We start from the raw sequence: 17,754 nt of genomic DNA on the forward strand, positions 1-17,754 counted from the left end.
TGACACGGGGGCTGTTGTCAGCTACGGTACAGTTACAGGGGGCTGTTGTCAGCTACTGTACAGTTACAGGGGGCTTCTGTCAGCTACGGTACAGTTACAGGGGGCTGTTGTCAGCTACGGTACAGTTACACAGGCCTGTTATCAGCTACGGTACAGTTACAGGGGGCTTTTGTCAGCTACGGTACAGTTACAGGGGGGCTGTTGTCAGCTACGGTACAGTTACAGGGGGCTGTTGTCAGCTACGGTACAGTTACGGGGGCTGTTGTCAGCTTCGGTAAAGTTACAGGGGGCTTCTGTCAGCTACGGTACAGTACCAAGGGGCTTTTGTCAGCTACGGTACAGTTACAGGGAGCTGTTGTCAGCTACGGTACAGTTACACAGCCCTGTTATCAGCTACGGTACAGTTACAGGGGGCTTTTGTCAGCTACGGTACAGTTGCAGGGGGGCTGTTGTCAGCTACGGTACAGTTACAGGGGGCTGTTGTCAGCTACGGTACAGTTACAGAGGGATGTTGTCAGCTACGGTACAGTTACAGGGGGCTGTTGTCAGCTACGGTACAGTTACAGGGAGCTGTTGTCAGCTACGGTACAGTGACAGGGAGCTTTTGTCAGCTACGGTACAGTTACAGGGGGATGTTGTCAGCTACGGTACAGTTACAGGGGGCTTCTGTCAGCGACGGTACAGTTACACGGGGGCTGTTGTCAGCTACGGTACAGTTACAGGGAGCTGTTGTCAGCTACGGTACAGTTACAGGGAGCTGTTGTCAGCTATGGTACAGTTACACGTGGCTTTTGTCAGCTACGGTACAGTTAGAAGGGGCTGTTGTCAACTACGGTACAGTAACACGGTGCTTTTGTCAGCTACGGTATAGTTACAGGGAGCTGTTGTCAGCTACGGTACAGTTACAGGGGGCTGTTGTCAGCTACGGTACAGTTACACGGGGCTTCTGTCAGCTACGGTACAGTTACAGGGGCCTGTTGTCAGCTACGGTACAGTGACAGGGAGCTGTTGTCAGCTACGGTACAGTGACAGGGGCCTGTTGTCAGCTACAGTACAGTTACAGGGAGCTTTTGTCAGCTACGGTACAGTTACAGGGGGGCTTTTGTCAGCTACGGTATAGTTACACGGGGCGTTTGTCAGCTACGGTACAGTTACACGGGGCGTTTGTCAGCTACGGTACAGTTACACGGGGCTTCTGTCAGCTATGGTACAGTTACACAGGGCTTCAGTCAGCTACGGTACAGTTACAGGGAGCTGTTGTCAGCTACGATACAGTTACACGGGGGCTGTTGTCAGCTACGGTACAGTTACACGGGGGCTTTTGTCAGCGACGGTACAGTTACACGGGGCTTTTGTCAGCTACTGTACAGTTACACGGGGCTTTTGTCAGCTACTGTACAGTTACAGGGGGCTTTTGTCAGCTACGGTACAGTAATATGGTGCTTTTGTCAGCTACGGTACAGTTACAGGGAGCTGTTGTCAGCTACGGTACAGTTACAGGGGGCTTTTGTCAGCTACGGTACAGTTACACAGGGCTTCTGTGAGCTACGGTACAGTTACAGGGAGCTTCTGTGAGCTACGGTACAGTTACAGGGGGGCTGTTGTCAGCTACGGTACAGTTACACGGGGCTTTTGTTAGCTACGGTACAGTTACACGGGGCTTTTGCTAGCTCCGGTACAGTTTCAGGGAGCTGTTGTCAGCTACGGTACAATTACAGGGGCCTGTTGTCAGCTACGGTACAGTTACAGGGGGCGTTTGTCAGCTACGGTACAGTTACAGGGGGCTGTTGTCAGCTACGGTATAGTTACAGGGGGCTTTTGTCAGCTACGGTACAGTTACAGGGGACTTTTGTCAGCTACGGTACAGTTACAGGGAGCTTTTGTCAGCTACGGTACAGTTACAGGGAGCTGTTGTCAGCTACGGTACCGTTACAGGGAGCTGTTGTCAGCTACGGTACCGTTACAGGGGGCGTTTGTCAGCTACGGTACCGTTACAGGGAGCTTTTGTCAGCTACGGTACAGTTACAGGGGGGCTGTTGTCAGCTACGGTACAGTTACAGGGGGGCTGTTGTCAGCTACGGTACAGTTACAGGGGGCTTTTGTCAGCTACGGTACAGTTACACGGGGCTTTTGTCAGCTACGGTACAGTAACGGGGGGGCGTTTGTCAGCTATGGTACAGTTACACGGGGCTTTTGTCAGCTGCGGTACAGTTACAGGGGCTTTAGTCAGCTCAGTACAGTTACACGGGATTTTGTCAGCTATAGTACAGTTACAGGGAGCTTTTGTCAGCTACGGTACAGTTACAGGGGGGCTTTTGTCAGCTACGGTATAGTTACACGGGGCTGTTGTCAGCTACGGTACAGTTACACGGGGCTTCAGTCAGCTACGGTACAGTTACACGGGGCTTCAGTCAGCTACGGTACAGTTACACGGGGCTTCAGTCAGCTACGGTACAGTTACAGGCAGCTTTTGTCAGCTACGGTACAGTTACACGGGGGCTTCAGTCAGCTACGGTACAGTTACAGGCAGCTTTTGTCAGCTACGGTACAGTTACAGGCAGCTTTTGTCAGCTACGGTACAGTTACACGGGGCTTTTGTCAGCTACGGTACAGTTACAGGGAGCTGTTGTCAGCTATGGTACAGTTACACGTGGCTTTTGTCAGCTACGGTACAGTTAGAAGGGGCTGTTGTCAACTACGGTACAGTAACACGGTGCTTTTGTCAGCTACGGTACAGTTACAGGGAGCTGTTGTCAGCTACGGTACAGTTACAGGGGGCTGTTGTCAGCTACGGTACAGTTACACGGGGCTTCTGTCAGCTACGGTACAGTTACAGGGGCCTGTTGTCAGCTACGGTACAGTTACAGGGAGCTGTTGTCAGCTACGGTACAGTTACAGGGAGCTGTTGTCAGCTACGGTACAGTTACAGGGGCCTGTTGTCAGCTACGGTACAGTTACAGCGGGCTGTTGTCAGCTACGGTACAGTTACAGGGGGGCTTTTGTCAGCTACGGTACAGTTACAGGGGAGCTTTTGTCAGCTACGGTACAGTGACAGGGATCTGTTGTCAGCGACGGTACAGTTACACGGGGGCTGTTGTCAGCTACGGTACAGTTACAGGGGGCTGTCGTCAGCTACGGTACAGTTACAGGGGGCTTTTGTCAGCGACGGTACAGTTACAGGGGGCTTTTGTCAGCTACGGTACAGTTACAGGGGGCTTCTGTCAGCTACGGTACAGTTACAGGGGGCTGTTGTCAGCTTCGGTAAAGTTACAGGGGGCTTTTGTCAGCTACGGTACAGTTACAGGGAGCTTCTGTCAGCTACGGTACAGTTACAGGGGGCTGTTGTCAGCTACGGTACAGTTACACAGGCCTGTTATCAGCTACGGTACAGTTACAGGGGGCTTTTGTCAGCTACGGTACAGTTACAGGGGGGCTGTTGTCAGCTACGGTACAGTTACAGGGGGCTGTTGTCAGCTACGGTACAGTTACAGGGGGCTGTTGTCAGCTTCGGTAAAGTTACAGGGGGCTTCTGTCAGCTACGGTACAGTACCAAGGGGCTTTTGTCAGCTACGGTACAGTTACAGGGAGCTGTTGTCAGCTACGGTACAGTTACACAGCCCTGTTATCAGCTACGGTACAGTTACAGGGGGCTTTTGTCAGCTACGGTACAGTTGCAGGGGGGCTGTTGTCAGCTACGGTACAGTTACAGGGGGCTGTTGTCAGCTACGGTACAGTTACAGGGGGCTGTTGTCAGCTACGGTACAGTTACAGGGGGATGTTGTCAGCTACGGTACAGTTACAGGGGGCTGTTGTCAGCTACGGTACAGTTACAGGGGGCTGTTGTCAGCTACGGTACAGTTACAGGGGGATGTTGTCAGCTACGGTACAGTTACAGGGGGCTTCTGTCAGCTACGGTACAGTTACAGGGAGCTGTTGTCAGCGACGGTACAGTTACAGGGGGCTTTTGTCAGCTACGGTACAGTTACAGGGAGCTTCTGTCAGCTACGGTACAGTTACAGGGGGCTGTTGTCAGCTACGGTACAGTTACACAGGCCTGTTATCAGCTACGGTACAGTTACAGGGGGGCTGTTGTCAGCTACGGTACAGTAACAGGGAGCTGTTGTCAGCTACGGTACAGTTACACAGCCCTGTTATCAGCTACGGTACAGTTACAGGGGGCTTTTGTCAGCTACGGTACAGTTGCAGGGGGGCTGTTGTCAGCTACGGTACAGTTACAGGGGGCTGTTGTCAGCTACGGTACAGTTACAGGGGGCTGTTGTCAGCTACGGTACAGTTACAGGGGGCTGTTGTCAGCTACGGTACAGTTACAGGGGGATGTTGTCAGCTACGGTACAGTTACAGGGGGCTTCTGTCAGCTACGGTACAGTTACAGGGAGCTGTTGTCAGCGACGGTACAGTTACAGGGGGCTTTTGTCAGCTACGGTACAGTTACAGGGAGCTTCTGTCAGCTACGGTACAGTTACAGGGGGCTGTTGTCAGCTACGGTACAGTTACAGGGAGCTGTTATCAGCTACGGTACAGTTACAGGGGGCTTTTGTCAGCTACGGTACAGTTACAGGGGGGCTGTTGTCAGCTACGGTACAGTTACAGGGGGCTGTTGTCAGCTACGGTACAGTTACAGGGGGCTGTTGTCAGCTACGGTAAAGTTACAGGGGGCTTCTGTCAGCTACGGTACAGTACCAAGGGGCTTTTGTCAGCTACGGTACAGTTACAGGGAGCTGTTGTCAGCTACGGTACAGTTACACAGCCCTGTTATCAGCTACGGTACAGTTACAGGGGGCTTTTGTCAGCTACGGTACAGTTGCAGGGGGGCTGTTGTCAGCTACGGTACAGTTACAGGGGGCTGTTGTCAGCTACGGTACAGTTACAGGGGGCTGTTGTCAGCTACGGTACAGTTACAGGGGGCTGTTGTCAGCTACGGTAGTTACAGGGGGCTGTTGTCAGCTACGGTACAGTTACAGGGGGCTGTTGTCAGCTACGGTACAGTTACAGGGGGCTGTTGTCAGCTACGGTACAGTTACAGGGGGCTGTTGTCAGCTACGGTACAGTTACAGGGGGATGTTGTCAGCTACGGTACAGTTACAGGGGGCTTCTGTCAGCTACGGTACAGTTACAGGGGGCTTCTGTCAGCTACGGTACAGTTACAGGGAGCTGTTGTCAGCTACGGTACAGTTACAGGGGGCGTTTGTCAGCTACGGTACAGTTACAGGGAGCTTCTGTCAGCTACGGTACAGTTACAGGGAGTTGTCAGCTACGGTTCAGTTACAGGGGGCTGTTGTCAGCTACGGTACAGTTACAGGGGGCTGTTGTCAGCTACGGTACAGTTACAGGGGGGCTGTTGTCAGCTACGGTACAGTTACAGGGAGCTGTTGTCAGCTGGGGTACAGTTACAGGGAGCTTTTGTCAGCTACGGTACAGTTACAGGGAGCTTTTGTCAGCTACGGTATAGTTACACGGGGCTGTTGTCAGCTACGGTACAGTTACAGGGGGGCTTTTGTCAGCTACGGTACAGTTAGAGGGGGCTGTTGTCAACTACGGTACAGTAACACGGTGCTTTTGTCAGCTACGGTACAGTTACAGGGAGCTGTTGTCAGCTACGGTACAGTTACAGGGGCCTGTTGTCAGCTACGGTACAGTTACAGGGAGCTTCTGTCAGCTACGGTACAGTTACAGGGGCCTGTTGTCAGCTACGGTACAGTTACAGGGGGCTGTTGTCAGCTACGGTACAGTTACAGGGGGCTGTTGTCAGCTACGGTACAGTTACAGGGGGCTTCTGTCAGCTACGGTACAGTTACACGGGGCTTCTGTCAGCTACGGTACAGTTACACGGGGCTGTTGTCAGCTTCGGTAAAGTTACAGGGGGCGTTTGTCAGCTACGGTACAGTTACAGGGAGCTTCTGTCAGCTACGGTACAGTTACAGGGAGTTGTCAGCTACGGTTCAGTTACAGGGGGCTGTTGTCAGCTACGGTACAGTTACAGGGGGCTGTTGTCAGCTACGGTACAGTTACAGGGGGCTGTTGTCAGCTACGGTACAGTTACAGGGGGACTGTTGTCAGCTACGGTACAGTTACAGGGAGCTGTTGTCAGCTGGGGTACAGTTACAGGGAGCTTTTGTCAGCTACGGTACAGTTACAGGGAGCTTTTGTCAGCTACGGTATAGTTACACGGGGCTGTTGTCAGCTACGGTACAGTTACAGGGGGGCTTTTGTCAGCTACGGTACAGTTACAGGGAGCTTTTGTCAGCTATGGTACAGTTACAGGGGGGCTGTTGTCAGCTACGGTACAGTTACAGGGGGCTGTTGTCAGCTTCGGTAAAGTTACAGGGGGCTTCTGTCAGCTACGGTACAGTACCAAGGGGTTTTTGTCAGCTACGGTACAGTTACAGGGAGCTGTTGTCAGCTACGGTACAGTTACACAGGCCTGTTATCAGCTACGGTACAGTTACAGGGGGCTTTTGTCAGCTACGGTACAGTTACAGGGGGATGTTGTCAGCTACGGTACAATGACAGGGGGATGTTGTCAGCTACGGTACAGTTACAGGGGGCTTCTGTCAGCTACGGTACAGTTAAAGGGAGCTGTTGTCAGCTACGGTACAGTTACAGGGGGGCTTTTGTCAGCTACGGTACAGTTTCAGGGGGCGTTTGTCAGCTACGGTACAGTTACAGGGAGCTTCTGTCAGCTACGGTACAGTTACAGGGAGTTGTCAGCTACGGTTCAGTTACAGGGGGCTGTTGTCAGCTACGGTACAGTTACAGGGGGGCTGTTGTCAGCTACGGCACAGTTATAGGGGGCTGTTGTCAGCTACGGTACAGTTACAGGGGGGCTGTTGTCAGCTACGGTACAGTTACGGGGAGCTGTTGTCAGCTGGGGTACAGTTACAGGGAGCTTTTGTCAGCGACGGTACAGTTACAGGGAGCTGTTGTCAGCTACGGTACAGTTACAGGGAGCTTTTGTCAGCTACGGTATAGTTACACGGGGCTGTTGTCAGCTACGGTACAGTTACAGGGGGGCTTTTGTCAGCTACGGTACAGTTACAGGGAGCTGTTGTCAGCTATGGTACAGTTACACGTGGCTTTTGTCAGCTACGGTACAGTTAGAGGGGGCTGTTGTCAACTACGGTACAGTAACACGGTGCTTTTGTCAGCTACGGTACAGTTACAGGGAGCTGTTGTCAGCTACGGTACAGTTACAGGGGGCTGTTGTCAGCTACGGTACAGTTACACGGGGCTTTTGTCAGCTACGGTACAGTTACAGGGGCCTGTTGTCAGCTACGGTACAGTTACAGGGGGCTTTTGTCAGCTACGGTACAGTTACACGGGGGCGTTTGTCAGCTACGGTACAGTTACAGGGAGCTGTTGTCAGCTACGGTTCAGTTACAGGGGGCTGTTGTCAGCTACGGTACAGTTACAGGGGGCTGTTGTCAGCTGGGGTACATTACAGGGGGCTGTTGTCAGCTGCGGTACAGTTACACGGGGCTTCAGTCAGCTACGGTACAGTTACACGGGGCTTTTGTCAGCTACGGTACAGTTACAGGCAGCTTTTGTCAGCGACGGTACAGTTACACGGGGCTTTTGTCAGCTACGGTACAGTTACAGGGAGCTGTTGTCAGCTACGGTACAGTTACACGGGGCTTTTGTTAGCTACGGTACAGTTACACGGGGCTTCTGTCAGCTACGGTACAGTTACAGGGGGCTTTTGTCAGCCTCGGTACTGTTACAGGGGCCTGTTGTCAGCTACTGTACAGTTACAGGCAGCTGTTGTCAGCTACGATACAGTTACAGGGGCCTGTTGTCAGCTACGGTACAGTTACAGCGGGCTGTTGTCAGCTACGGTACAGTTACGGGGGGCTGTTGTCAGCTACGGTACAGTTACAGGGGCCTGTTGTCAGCTACGGTACAGTTACAGCGGGCTGTTGTCAGCTACGGTACAGTTACAGGGGGGCTTTTGTCAGCTACGGTACAGTTACAGGGGGGCTGTTGTCAGCTACGGTACAGTTACAGGGGGGCTGTTGTCAGCTACGGTACAGTTACAGGGGGGCTGTTGTCAGCTACGGTACAGTTACAGGGGGGCTGTTGTCAGCTACGGTACAGTTACAGGGGGGCTTTTGTCAGCTACGGTACAGTTACATGGGGCGTTTGTCAGCTACGGTACAGTTACAGGGGGTCTTTTGTCAGCTACGGTACAGTTACACGGGGCTTTTGTCAGCTACGGTACAGTTACAGGGAGCTGTTGTCAGCTACGGTACAGTTACAGGGGGCTGTTGTCAGCTACGGTACAGTTACAGGGGGGCTGTTGTCAGCTACGGTACAGTTACACGGGGATTGTTGTCAGCTACGGTACAGTTACAGGGAGTTGTCAGCTACGGTACAGTTACAGGGGGCTGTTGTCAGCTACGGTACAGTTACAGGAGGCTGTTGTCAGCTACGGTACAGTGACAGGGAGCTTCTGTCAGCTACGTTACAGTTACAGGGAGCTGTTGTCAGCTACGGTACAGTTACAGCGAGCTGTTGTCAGCTACGGTACAGTTACAGGGGGCTGTTGTCAGCTACGGTACAGTTACAGGGGGGCTGTTGTCAGCTACGGTACAGTTACACGGGGATTGTTGTCAGCTACGGTACAGTTACAGGGAGTTGTCAGCTACGGTACAGTTACAGGGGGCTGTTGTCAGCTACGGTACAGTTACAGGAGGCTGTTGTCAGCTACGGTACAGTGACAGGGGGCTTTTGTCAGCTACGGTACAGTTACAGGGGGTCTTTTGTCAGCTACGGTACAGTTACACGGGGCGTTTGTCAGCTACGGTACAGTTACAGGGAGCTTCTGTCAGCTACGGTACAGTTACACGGGGCTTTTGTCAGCTACGGTACCGTTACAGGGAGCTTCTGTCAGCTACGTTACAGTTACAGGGAGCTGTTGTCAGCTACGGTACAGTTACAGCGAGCTGTTGTCAGCTACGGTACAGTTACAGGGGGCTGTTGTCAGCTACGGTACAGTTGCAGGGGGGCTGTTGTCAGCTACGGTACAGTTACACGGGGATTGTTGTCAGCTACGGTACAGTTACAGGGGGGCTGTTGTCAGCTACGGTACAGTTACAGGGGGCTTTTGTCAGCTACGGTACAGTTACAGGGTGCTGTTGTCAGCTACGGTACAGTTACAGGGGGCGTTTGTCAGCTACGGTACAGTTACAGGGGGCTGTTGTCAGCTACGGTACAGTTACACGGGGCTTCAGTCAGCTACGGTACAGTTACAGCGAGCTGTTGTCAGCTACAGTACAGTTACAGGGGGGCTGTTGTCAGCTACGGTACAGTTACAGCGGGCTTTTGTCAGCTACGGTACCGTTACAGGCAGCTTTGGTCAGCGATGGTACAGTTACACGGGGCTTTTGTCAGCTACGGTACAGTTACAGGGGGGCTGTTGTCAGCTACGGTACAGTTACAGGGGGGCGTTTGTCAGCTACGGTACAGTTACAGGGAGCTCCTGTCAGCTACGGTACAGTTACAGGGGGCTGTTGTCAGCTACGGTACAGTTACAGGGAGCTGTTGTCAGCTGGGGTATATTACAGGGGGCTTTTGTCAGCTACGGTACAGTTACTCGGGGGCTGTTGTCAGCTACGGTACAGTTACAGGGAGCTGTTGTCAGCTACGGTACAGTTACAGGGGGGCTTTTGTCAGCTACGGTACAGTTACAGGGGGCTTTTGTCAGCTACGGTACAGTTACTCGGGGGCTGTTGTCAGCTACGGTACAGTTACAGGGGGGCTGTTGTCAGCTACGGTACAGTTACAGGGGAGCTGTTGTCAGCTACGGTACAGTTACACGGTGCTGTTGTCAGCTACGGTACAGTTACACGGTGCTGTTGTCAGCTACGGTACAGTCACAGGGGGCTGTTGTCAGCTACGGTACAGTCACAGGGGGCTGTTGTCAGCGAGGGTACAGCGGTGGGACCCTTTCTGGGCAGGACCCCAGACTCAGCCTGCGTGTCTGGGATACAGACCCCTCGCTGGGGGCCTGTTACTGAGGGGAGTAAGCGGTTGAATACTCACTGCAGGGGACAGCCGGCCCAGCCACTTCCAAATAGGATTTACCTGCAACCATTAAAACAAACACAGCTCATTCCACATCTCCCAAATAATCCATACCCTCCCCGTGGGGACTGACCCCTCGCTAGGGGAGAGAGAGGGGGGAGACAGCTCTCCCCGTGGGGACTGACCCCTCGCTAGGGGAGAGAGAGGGGGGAGACAGCTCTCCCCGTGGGGACTGACCCCTCGCTAGGGGAGAGAGAGGGGGGAGACAGCTCTCCCCGTGGGGACTGACCCCTCACTGGGGGAGAGAGAGAGAGATAGAGATGGAGATGGGATACCCCTGTTACTCACTTTTCACTTGCTGGATCTTATATTTGCAAGACGATGCTGTATTTCTCAGTTTCGAGTAGAACTGTTGGGAAGGTAGAGCCAGTCGTTAATACGCATCGAGCACAGACACCGGGCTCTGTCCCTACCCTTCACTCTGTCCCCCAGCTCACTACAAACCCACAACAGGCACCTCCTCCACCCCTCCAACCCAGGGATCACTGGGCAGTGATCAGGAGCAGGAACCCTGGCTGATTTCCCCCCCTCTCTCTCTCTCTAACCCCGGGATCACTGGGCAGTGATCAGGAGCAGGAACCCTGGCTGATTTCCCCTCTCTCTCTCTCTCTCTCTCTCTAACCCAGGGATCACTGGGCAGTGATCAGGAGCAGGAACCCTGGCTGATTTCCCCCCTCTCTCTCTCTCTCTCTAACCCAGGGATCACTGGGCAGTGATCAGGAGCAGGAACCCTGGCTGATTTCCCCCGCCTCTCTCTCTCTCTAACCCAGGGATCACTGGGCAGTGATCAGGAGCAGGAACCCTGGCTGATTTCCCCTCTCTCTCTCTCTCTCTAACCCAGGGATCACTGGGCAGTGATCAGGAGCAGGAACCCTGGCTGATTTCCCCCCTCTCTCTCTCTAACCCAAGGATCACTGGGCAGTGATCAGGAGCAGGAACCCTGGCTGATTTCCCCTCTCTCTCTCTCTCTCTCTCTCTCTAACCCAGGGATCACTGGGCAGTGATCAGGAGCAGGAACCCTGGCTGATTTCCCCTCTCTCTCTCTCTCTCTCTCTCTAACCCAGGGATCACTGGGCAGTGATCAGGAGCAGGAACCCTGGCTGATTTCCCCTCTCTCTCTCTCTCTCTAACCCAGGGATCACTGGGCAGTGATCAGGAGCAGGAACCCTGGCTGATTTCCCCCCCCCCTCTCTCTCTCTCACCCAGGGATCACTGGGAGCAGGGTATTAGACCATTCGGCCCATTGAGTTTTATCCTCGTCTCTGTTCGAAAAGGGCGATGCCTTTACTCTGATCGGCCCAAGGGCACAGCCTGAGTCTCTCTCTCTCCCCCTTCCCAATTCCCCCCCACCCCCTCCTGGCCCTCCCCCCACCAACCCAGAATGGACTCACCCCTCTTCCCCCTCCACCCACAGAGCTAACCTCCGATTCCCCTCAGAGCGCCTGGCCAGTTCCCACTGCCCCCTTCCTCACCCCCACCACCCCCCCCCCCACCTCTCTCTGGATGGGAAATACCCCCTCCCTCTCGAAGATAAATACCCTCCCTCTGGACAGGAAATACCCCTCCCTCTAGAAGTTAAATACCCTCCCTCTAGACGGGAAATACCTCCTTCCTCTAGAAGGTAAATACTCTCCCTCTGGACAGGAAATACCCCTCCCTCTAGAAGTTAAATACCCTCCCTCTAGACGGGAAATACCTCCTTCCTCTAGAAGGTAAATACTCTCCCTCTGGACGGGGAGTACCCCCTCCCTCTCGAAGATAAATACCCTCCCTCTAGATGGGAAATACCCCCTCCCTCTGGAAGATAAATACCCTCCCTCTGGACAGGAAATACCCCTCCCTCTCGAAAGGAAATACCTCCTCCCTCTCGAAGATAAATACCCTCCCCATGGACAGGAAATACCCCCTTCCTCTAGAAGTTAAATACCCTCCCTCTGGACAGGAAATACCCCTCCCTCTCGAAAGGAAATACCCTCCCTCTAGACGGGAAATACCTCCTCCCTCTCGAAGATAATTACCCTCCCTCTAGACGGGAAATACCTCCTCCCTCTAGAAGATAAATACCCTCCCCCTGGACTGGAAATCCCCCCTCCCTCTCGAAGATAATTACCCTCCCTCAGGACAGGAAATACCTCCTTCCTCTCGAAGATAAATACCCTCCCTCTAGACGGGAAATCCCCCCTCCCTCTTGAAGATAAATACTCTCCCTCAGGACAGGAAATACCTCCTCCCTCTCGAAGATAAATACCCTCCCTCTAGACGGGAAATACCTCCTCCCTCTCGAAGATAAATACCCTCCCTCTAGACGGGAAATACCTCCTCCCTCTCGAAGATAAATACCCTCCCTCTAGACGGGAAATACCTCCTCCCTCTCGAAGATAAATACCCTCCCTCTAGACGGGAAATACCTCCTCCCTCTAGAAGGTAGATACCCTCCCTCTGGACGGGGAGTACCTTTCTTCAGGAGCTCCTCTGCCCCCCTCCCGCTCCTCGCCAGTGGGAGTAAGACCCTGCCACCCACCCCCCCATTGCGGGAGGAGACTGAGGGGGATCTGGGCTCCCCCCTGTCCCTCACCAGGAAGATGGTGTTGACCACGATGATGATGCCGATGGCAGTACCGAAGGAGTTCAGCAGGACCTGACCCAGGTACTCGCAGCAATCGTTGGCCGAGACCTTGGAGCAGGGATGGCCAGGCTCCCCGATGTTCAGGCCCCTCCATGACAGGAAGGAAGCCATTTCGGCAGGGCCTCACAGACCGCCTGCTGGGAACCCAATCCCTCTCCTCTCTCTCCCTCTCCTCGCTCCCTAGCTGTCTCTCTTCCTGTCTGCGAGTGTCTCTCTCTCTCTCTCACACACACACACGCAGTCTGTCTCTCTCCTTGTCTCTTTCTCTCAGTCTGTCTCTCTCTCTCTCTCCTTGTCTCTCTCTCTCTCTCTTGGTCTGTCTGTCTGTCTCTCTCTATTTCCTTTTTGGTCTCTCTCTCAGTCTGTCTCTGTTTCTGTCTCTCTCTCTCTCTCTCTACCTCCTTGTATCTGTCTGTCTCTCTCTCTGTCTGTCTCTCTCTATCTCCTTGTCTGTCTGTCTCTCTCTCTTGGTCTGTCTGTCTGTCTGTCTCTCTCTCTATCTCCTTGTCTTGTCTCTCTCTCTCTCTCTCTATCTCCTTGTCTTGTCTCTCTCTCTCTCTCTCTTTATCTCCTTGACTCTCTCTCTCTCTCGGTGTGCCTGTCTCTCTCTCTCTCTCTCTCAGTCTGTCTCTCTCTGTCTGTCTGTCTCTCTCTCTCGATCTGTCTCTCTCCTTGTCTCTCTCTCTCTCTCTGTCTGTCTCTCTCTGTCTGTCTGTCTCTCTCTCTCGATCTCTCTCTCTCCTTGTCTCTCTCTCTCTCTCAGTCCTCTCTGTCTGTCTGTCTCTCTCTCGGTCTGTCTGTCTCTCTCTCTCGATCTGTCTCTCTCCTTGTCTCTCTCCTTGTCTCTCTCTCCTTCTCGGTCTGTCTCTCTCTCTCGATCTCTCTCTCTCCTTGTCTCTCTCTCTCTCTCTCTCTGTCTGTCTCTCTCCTTGTCTCTCTCTCTCTCTCTCTCTCGGTCTGTCTCTCTCCTTGTCTCTCTCTCTCGGTCTCTCTCCTTCTCGGTCTGTCTCTCTCTCTCTCGATCTCTCTCTCTCCTTGTCTCTCTCTCTCTTGGTCTGTCTCTCTCCTTCTCTCTCTCTCGGTCTGTCTCTCTCTCTCCTTCTCTCTCTCTCGGTCTGTCTCTCTCCTTCTCTCTCGGTCTGTCTCTCTCCTTCTCTCTCGGTCTGTCTCTCTCCTTGTCTCTCTCTCTCTCTCGGTCTGTCTCTCTCCTTGTCTCTCTCTCTCTCTCGGTCTGTCTCTATCCCTCTGTCTCAGCCACCGTGGGATCCTCCTGTGCGCTGGTCTCTGGCTGATCAGCGAGCGAGTTGGGCGTTGGTGGGTGGGTGGGGTGAGGAGAGGTAGCGGGGAACGCGCGGCGAGAGCAGCTCACGGCTGGCAGTGGGGGGGGGCGGGGGTCTGACGGCAGGTTCGGTAGAGCAGCCCACCCTCCTGGACGGACGGGGGGGATTATATAAACTGCAACACCACCCGCCCCGCTGCGACCCAGGCAAAGGCCCCAGGCCTGGCAGCCATTGTGAGTCACCAGCAGAGGGGGCAATGGGCTACTGTGACCAGCCAATGACAGGCCAGAGCTGGGGGAGGGGGTGGGGGGGAGCCCAATACCCGACCCCCAACACAACCCTAACCCCCACCAGTACACAGGTACAGGGTAAAGCTCCCTCTACACCGTCCCCATTCCCAGGGACAGGGGGTTAGATACAGAGTAAAGCTCCCTCTACACCGTCCCCATTCCCAGGGACAGGGGGTTAGATACAGAGTAAAGCTCCCTCTACACCGTCCCCCCACTCCCAGGGACAGGGGGTTAGATACAGAGTAAAGCTCCCTCTACACCGTCCCCCACTCCCAGGGACAGGGGGTTAGATACAGAGTAAAGCTCCCTCTACACTGTCCCCCACTCTCAGGGACGGGGGGGTTAGATACAGAGTAAAGCTCCCTCTACACCGTCCCCACTCCCAGGGAAAGGGGGTTAGATACAGAGTAAAGCTCCCTCTACACCGTCCCCCCACTCCCAGGGACAGGGGGTTAGATACAGAGTAAAGCTCCCTCTACACTGTCCCCCACTCCCAGGGATAGGGGGTTAGATACAGAGTAAAGCTCCCTCTACACCGTCCCCCACTCCCAGGGACAGGGGGTCAGATACAGAGTAAAGCTCCCTCTACACCGTCCCCCACTCCCAGGGACAGGGGGTTAGATACAGAGTAAAGCTCCCTCTACACCGTCCCCCCACTCCCAGGGACAGGGGGTTAGATACAGAGTAAAGCTCCCTCTACACCGTCCCCCCACTCCCAGGGACAGGGGGTTAGATACAGAGTAAAGCTCCCTCTACACCGTCCCCCACTCCCAGGGACAGGGGGTCAGATACAGAGTAAAACTCCCTCTACACCGTCCCCCCACTCCCAGGGACAGGGGGTTAGATACAGAGTAAAGCTCCCTCTACACCGTCCCCCCACTCCCAGGGACAGGGGGTCAGATACAGAGTAAAGCTCCCTCTACACCATCACCCCCATTCCCAGGGACAGGGGGGTTAGATACAGAGTAAAGCTCCCTCTACACCGTCCCCCCACTCCCAGGGACAGGGGGTTAGATACAGAGTAAAGCTCCCTCTACACCGTCCCCCACTCCCAGGGACAGGGGGTCAGATACAGAGTAAAGCTCCCTCTACACCATCCCCCCCACTCCCAGGGACAGGGGGTTAGATACAGAGTAAAGCTCCCTCTACACCATCCCCCCAACTCCCAGGGACAGGGGGTTAGATACAGAGTAAAGCTCCCTCTACACCATCCCCCCCACTCCCAGGGACAGGGGGTTAGATACAGAGTAAAGCTCCCTCTACACCGTCCCCCACTCCCAGGGACAGGGGGTCAGATACAGAGTAAAGCTCCCTCTACACCGTCCCCCCACTCCCAGGGACAGGGGGTTAGATACAGAGTAAAGCTCCCTCTACACCGTCCCCCCACTCCCAGGGACAGGGGGTCAGATACAGAGTAAAGCTCCCTCTACACCATCACCCCCATTCCCAGGGACAGGGGGGTTAGATACAGAGTAAAGCTCCCTCTACACCGTCCCCCCACTCCAAGGGACAGGGGGTTAGATACAGAGTAAAGCTCCCTCTACACTGTCCCCATTCCCATGGACAAGGGGGTTAGATACAGAGTAAAGCTCCCTCTACACCGTCCCCCACTCCCAGGGACAGGGGGTTAGATACAGAGTAAAGCTCCCTCTACACCATCCCCCCCACTCCCAGGGACAGGGGGTTAGATACAGAGTAAAGCTCCCTCTACACCATCCCCACTCCCAGGGACAGGGGGTTAGATACAGAGTAAAGCTCCCTCTACACCGTCCCCCACTCCCAGGGACAGGGGGTTAGATACAGAGTAAAGCTCCCTCTACACCGTCCCCCCACTCCCAGGGACAGGGGGTTAGATACAGAGTAAAGCTCCCTCTACACCGTCCCCCACTCCCAGGGACAGGGGGTCAGATACAGAGTAAAGCTCCCTCTACATCGTCCCCCCCACTCCCAGGGACAGGGGGTTAGATACAGAGTAAAGCTCCCTCTACACCGTCCCCCACTCCCAGGGACAGGGGGTCAGATACAGAGTAAAGCTCCCTCTACACCGTCCCCCCACTCCCAGGGACAGGGGGTTAGATACAGAGTAAAGCTCCCTCTACACCGTCCCCCCACTCCCAGGGAGAGGGAGTTAGATACAGAGTAAAGCTCCCTCTACACCGTCCCCACTCCCAGGGACAGGGGGTTAGATACAGAGTAAAGCTCCCTCTACACCGTCCCCCACTCCCAGGGACAGGGGGTTAGATACAGAGTAAAGCTCCCTCTACACCGTCCCCCCACTCCCAGGGACAGGGGGTTAGATACAGAGTAAAGCTCCCTCTACACCGTCCCCCCACTCCCAGGGACAGGGGGTTAGATACAGAGTAAAGCTCCCTCTACACCGTCCCCCACTCCCAGGGACAGGGGGTCAGATACAGAGTAAAGCTCCCTCTACACCGTCCCCCCACTCCCAGGGACAGGGGGTTAGATACAGAGTAAAGCTCCCTCTACACCGTCCCCCCACTCCCAGGGACAGGGGGTCAGATACAGAGTAAAGCTCCCTCTACACCGTCCCCCCACTCCCAGGGACAGGGGGTTAGATACAGAGTAAAGCTCCCTCTACACCGTCCCCCCACTCCCAGGGACAGGGGGTTAGATACAGAGTAAAGCTCCCTCTACACCATCCCCACTCCCAGGGACAGGGGGTTAGATACAGAGTAAAGCTCCCTCTACACCGTCCCCCACTCCCAGGGACAGGGGGTTAGATACAGAGTAAAGCTCCCTCTACACCGTCCCCCCACTCCCAGGGACAGGGGGTTAGATACAGAGTAAAGCTCCCTCTACACCGTCCCCCCACTCCCAGGGACAGGGGGTTAGATACAGAGTAAAGCTCCCTCTACACCGTCCCCCACTCCCAGGGACAGGGGGTCAGATACAGAGTAAAGCTCCCTCTACACCGTCCCCCCACTCCCAGGGACAGGGGGTTAGATACAGAGTAAAGCTCCCTCTACACCGTCCCCCCACTCCCAGGGACAGGGGGTCAGATACAGAGTAAAGCTCCCTCTACACCATCACCCCCATTCCCAGGGACAGGGGGGTTAGATACAGAGTAAAGCTCCCTCTACACCGTCCCCCCACTCCCAGGGACAGGGGGTTAGATACAGAGTAAAGCTCCCTCTACACCGTCCCCCACTCCCAGGGACAGGGGGTTAGATACAGGGTAAAGCTCCCTCTACACCGTCCCCCACTCCCAGGGACAGGGGGTTAGATACAGAGTAAAGCTCCCTCTACACCATCCCCCCCACTCCCAGGGACAGGGGGTTAGATACAGAGTAAAGCTCCCTCTACACCATCCCCACTCCCAGGGACAGGGGGTTAGATACAGAGTAAAGCTCCCTCTACACCGTCCCCCACTCCCAGGGACAGGGGGTTAGATACAGAGTAAAGCTCCCTCTACACCGTCCCCCCACTCCCAGGGACA

General features: G+C 54.6%; 1 protein-coding gene across 1 annotated transcript in view; it reads right to left on the reverse strand.

Moving 5' to 3' along the window:
* Positions 1-17,754, reverse strand: part of LOC132814008 (zinc finger CCCH domain-containing protein 13-like) — a 34,684-nt gene that overhangs the window by 13,395 nt on the left and 3,535 nt on the right. Inside the window, exons 2-4 of the mRNA XM_060823330.1 lie at positions 12,677-13,949; positions 10,390-10,450; positions 10,060-10,101 (exon numbers count right to left, since the gene is read on the reverse strand). Of these exons, the coding sequence (XP_060679313.1) occupies positions 12,808-13,949 (1,142 nt within the window). The 3' untranslated portion in view covers positions 10,060-10,101; positions 10,390-10,450; positions 12,677-12,807. The remainder of the gene's footprint in view (positions 1-10,059; positions 10,102-10,389; positions 10,451-12,676; positions 13,950-17,754) is intronic.

This window comes from Hemiscyllium ocellatum, unplaced genomic scaffold (genome assembly GCF_020745735.1).
Source record: "Hemiscyllium ocellatum isolate sHemOce1 unplaced genomic scaffold, sHemOce1.pat.X.cur. scaffold_607_pat_ctg1, whole genome shotgun sequence".
NCBI classification, from domain to species: domain Eukaryota; kingdom Metazoa; phylum Chordata; class Chondrichthyes; order Orectolobiformes; family Hemiscylliidae; genus Hemiscyllium; species Hemiscyllium ocellatum.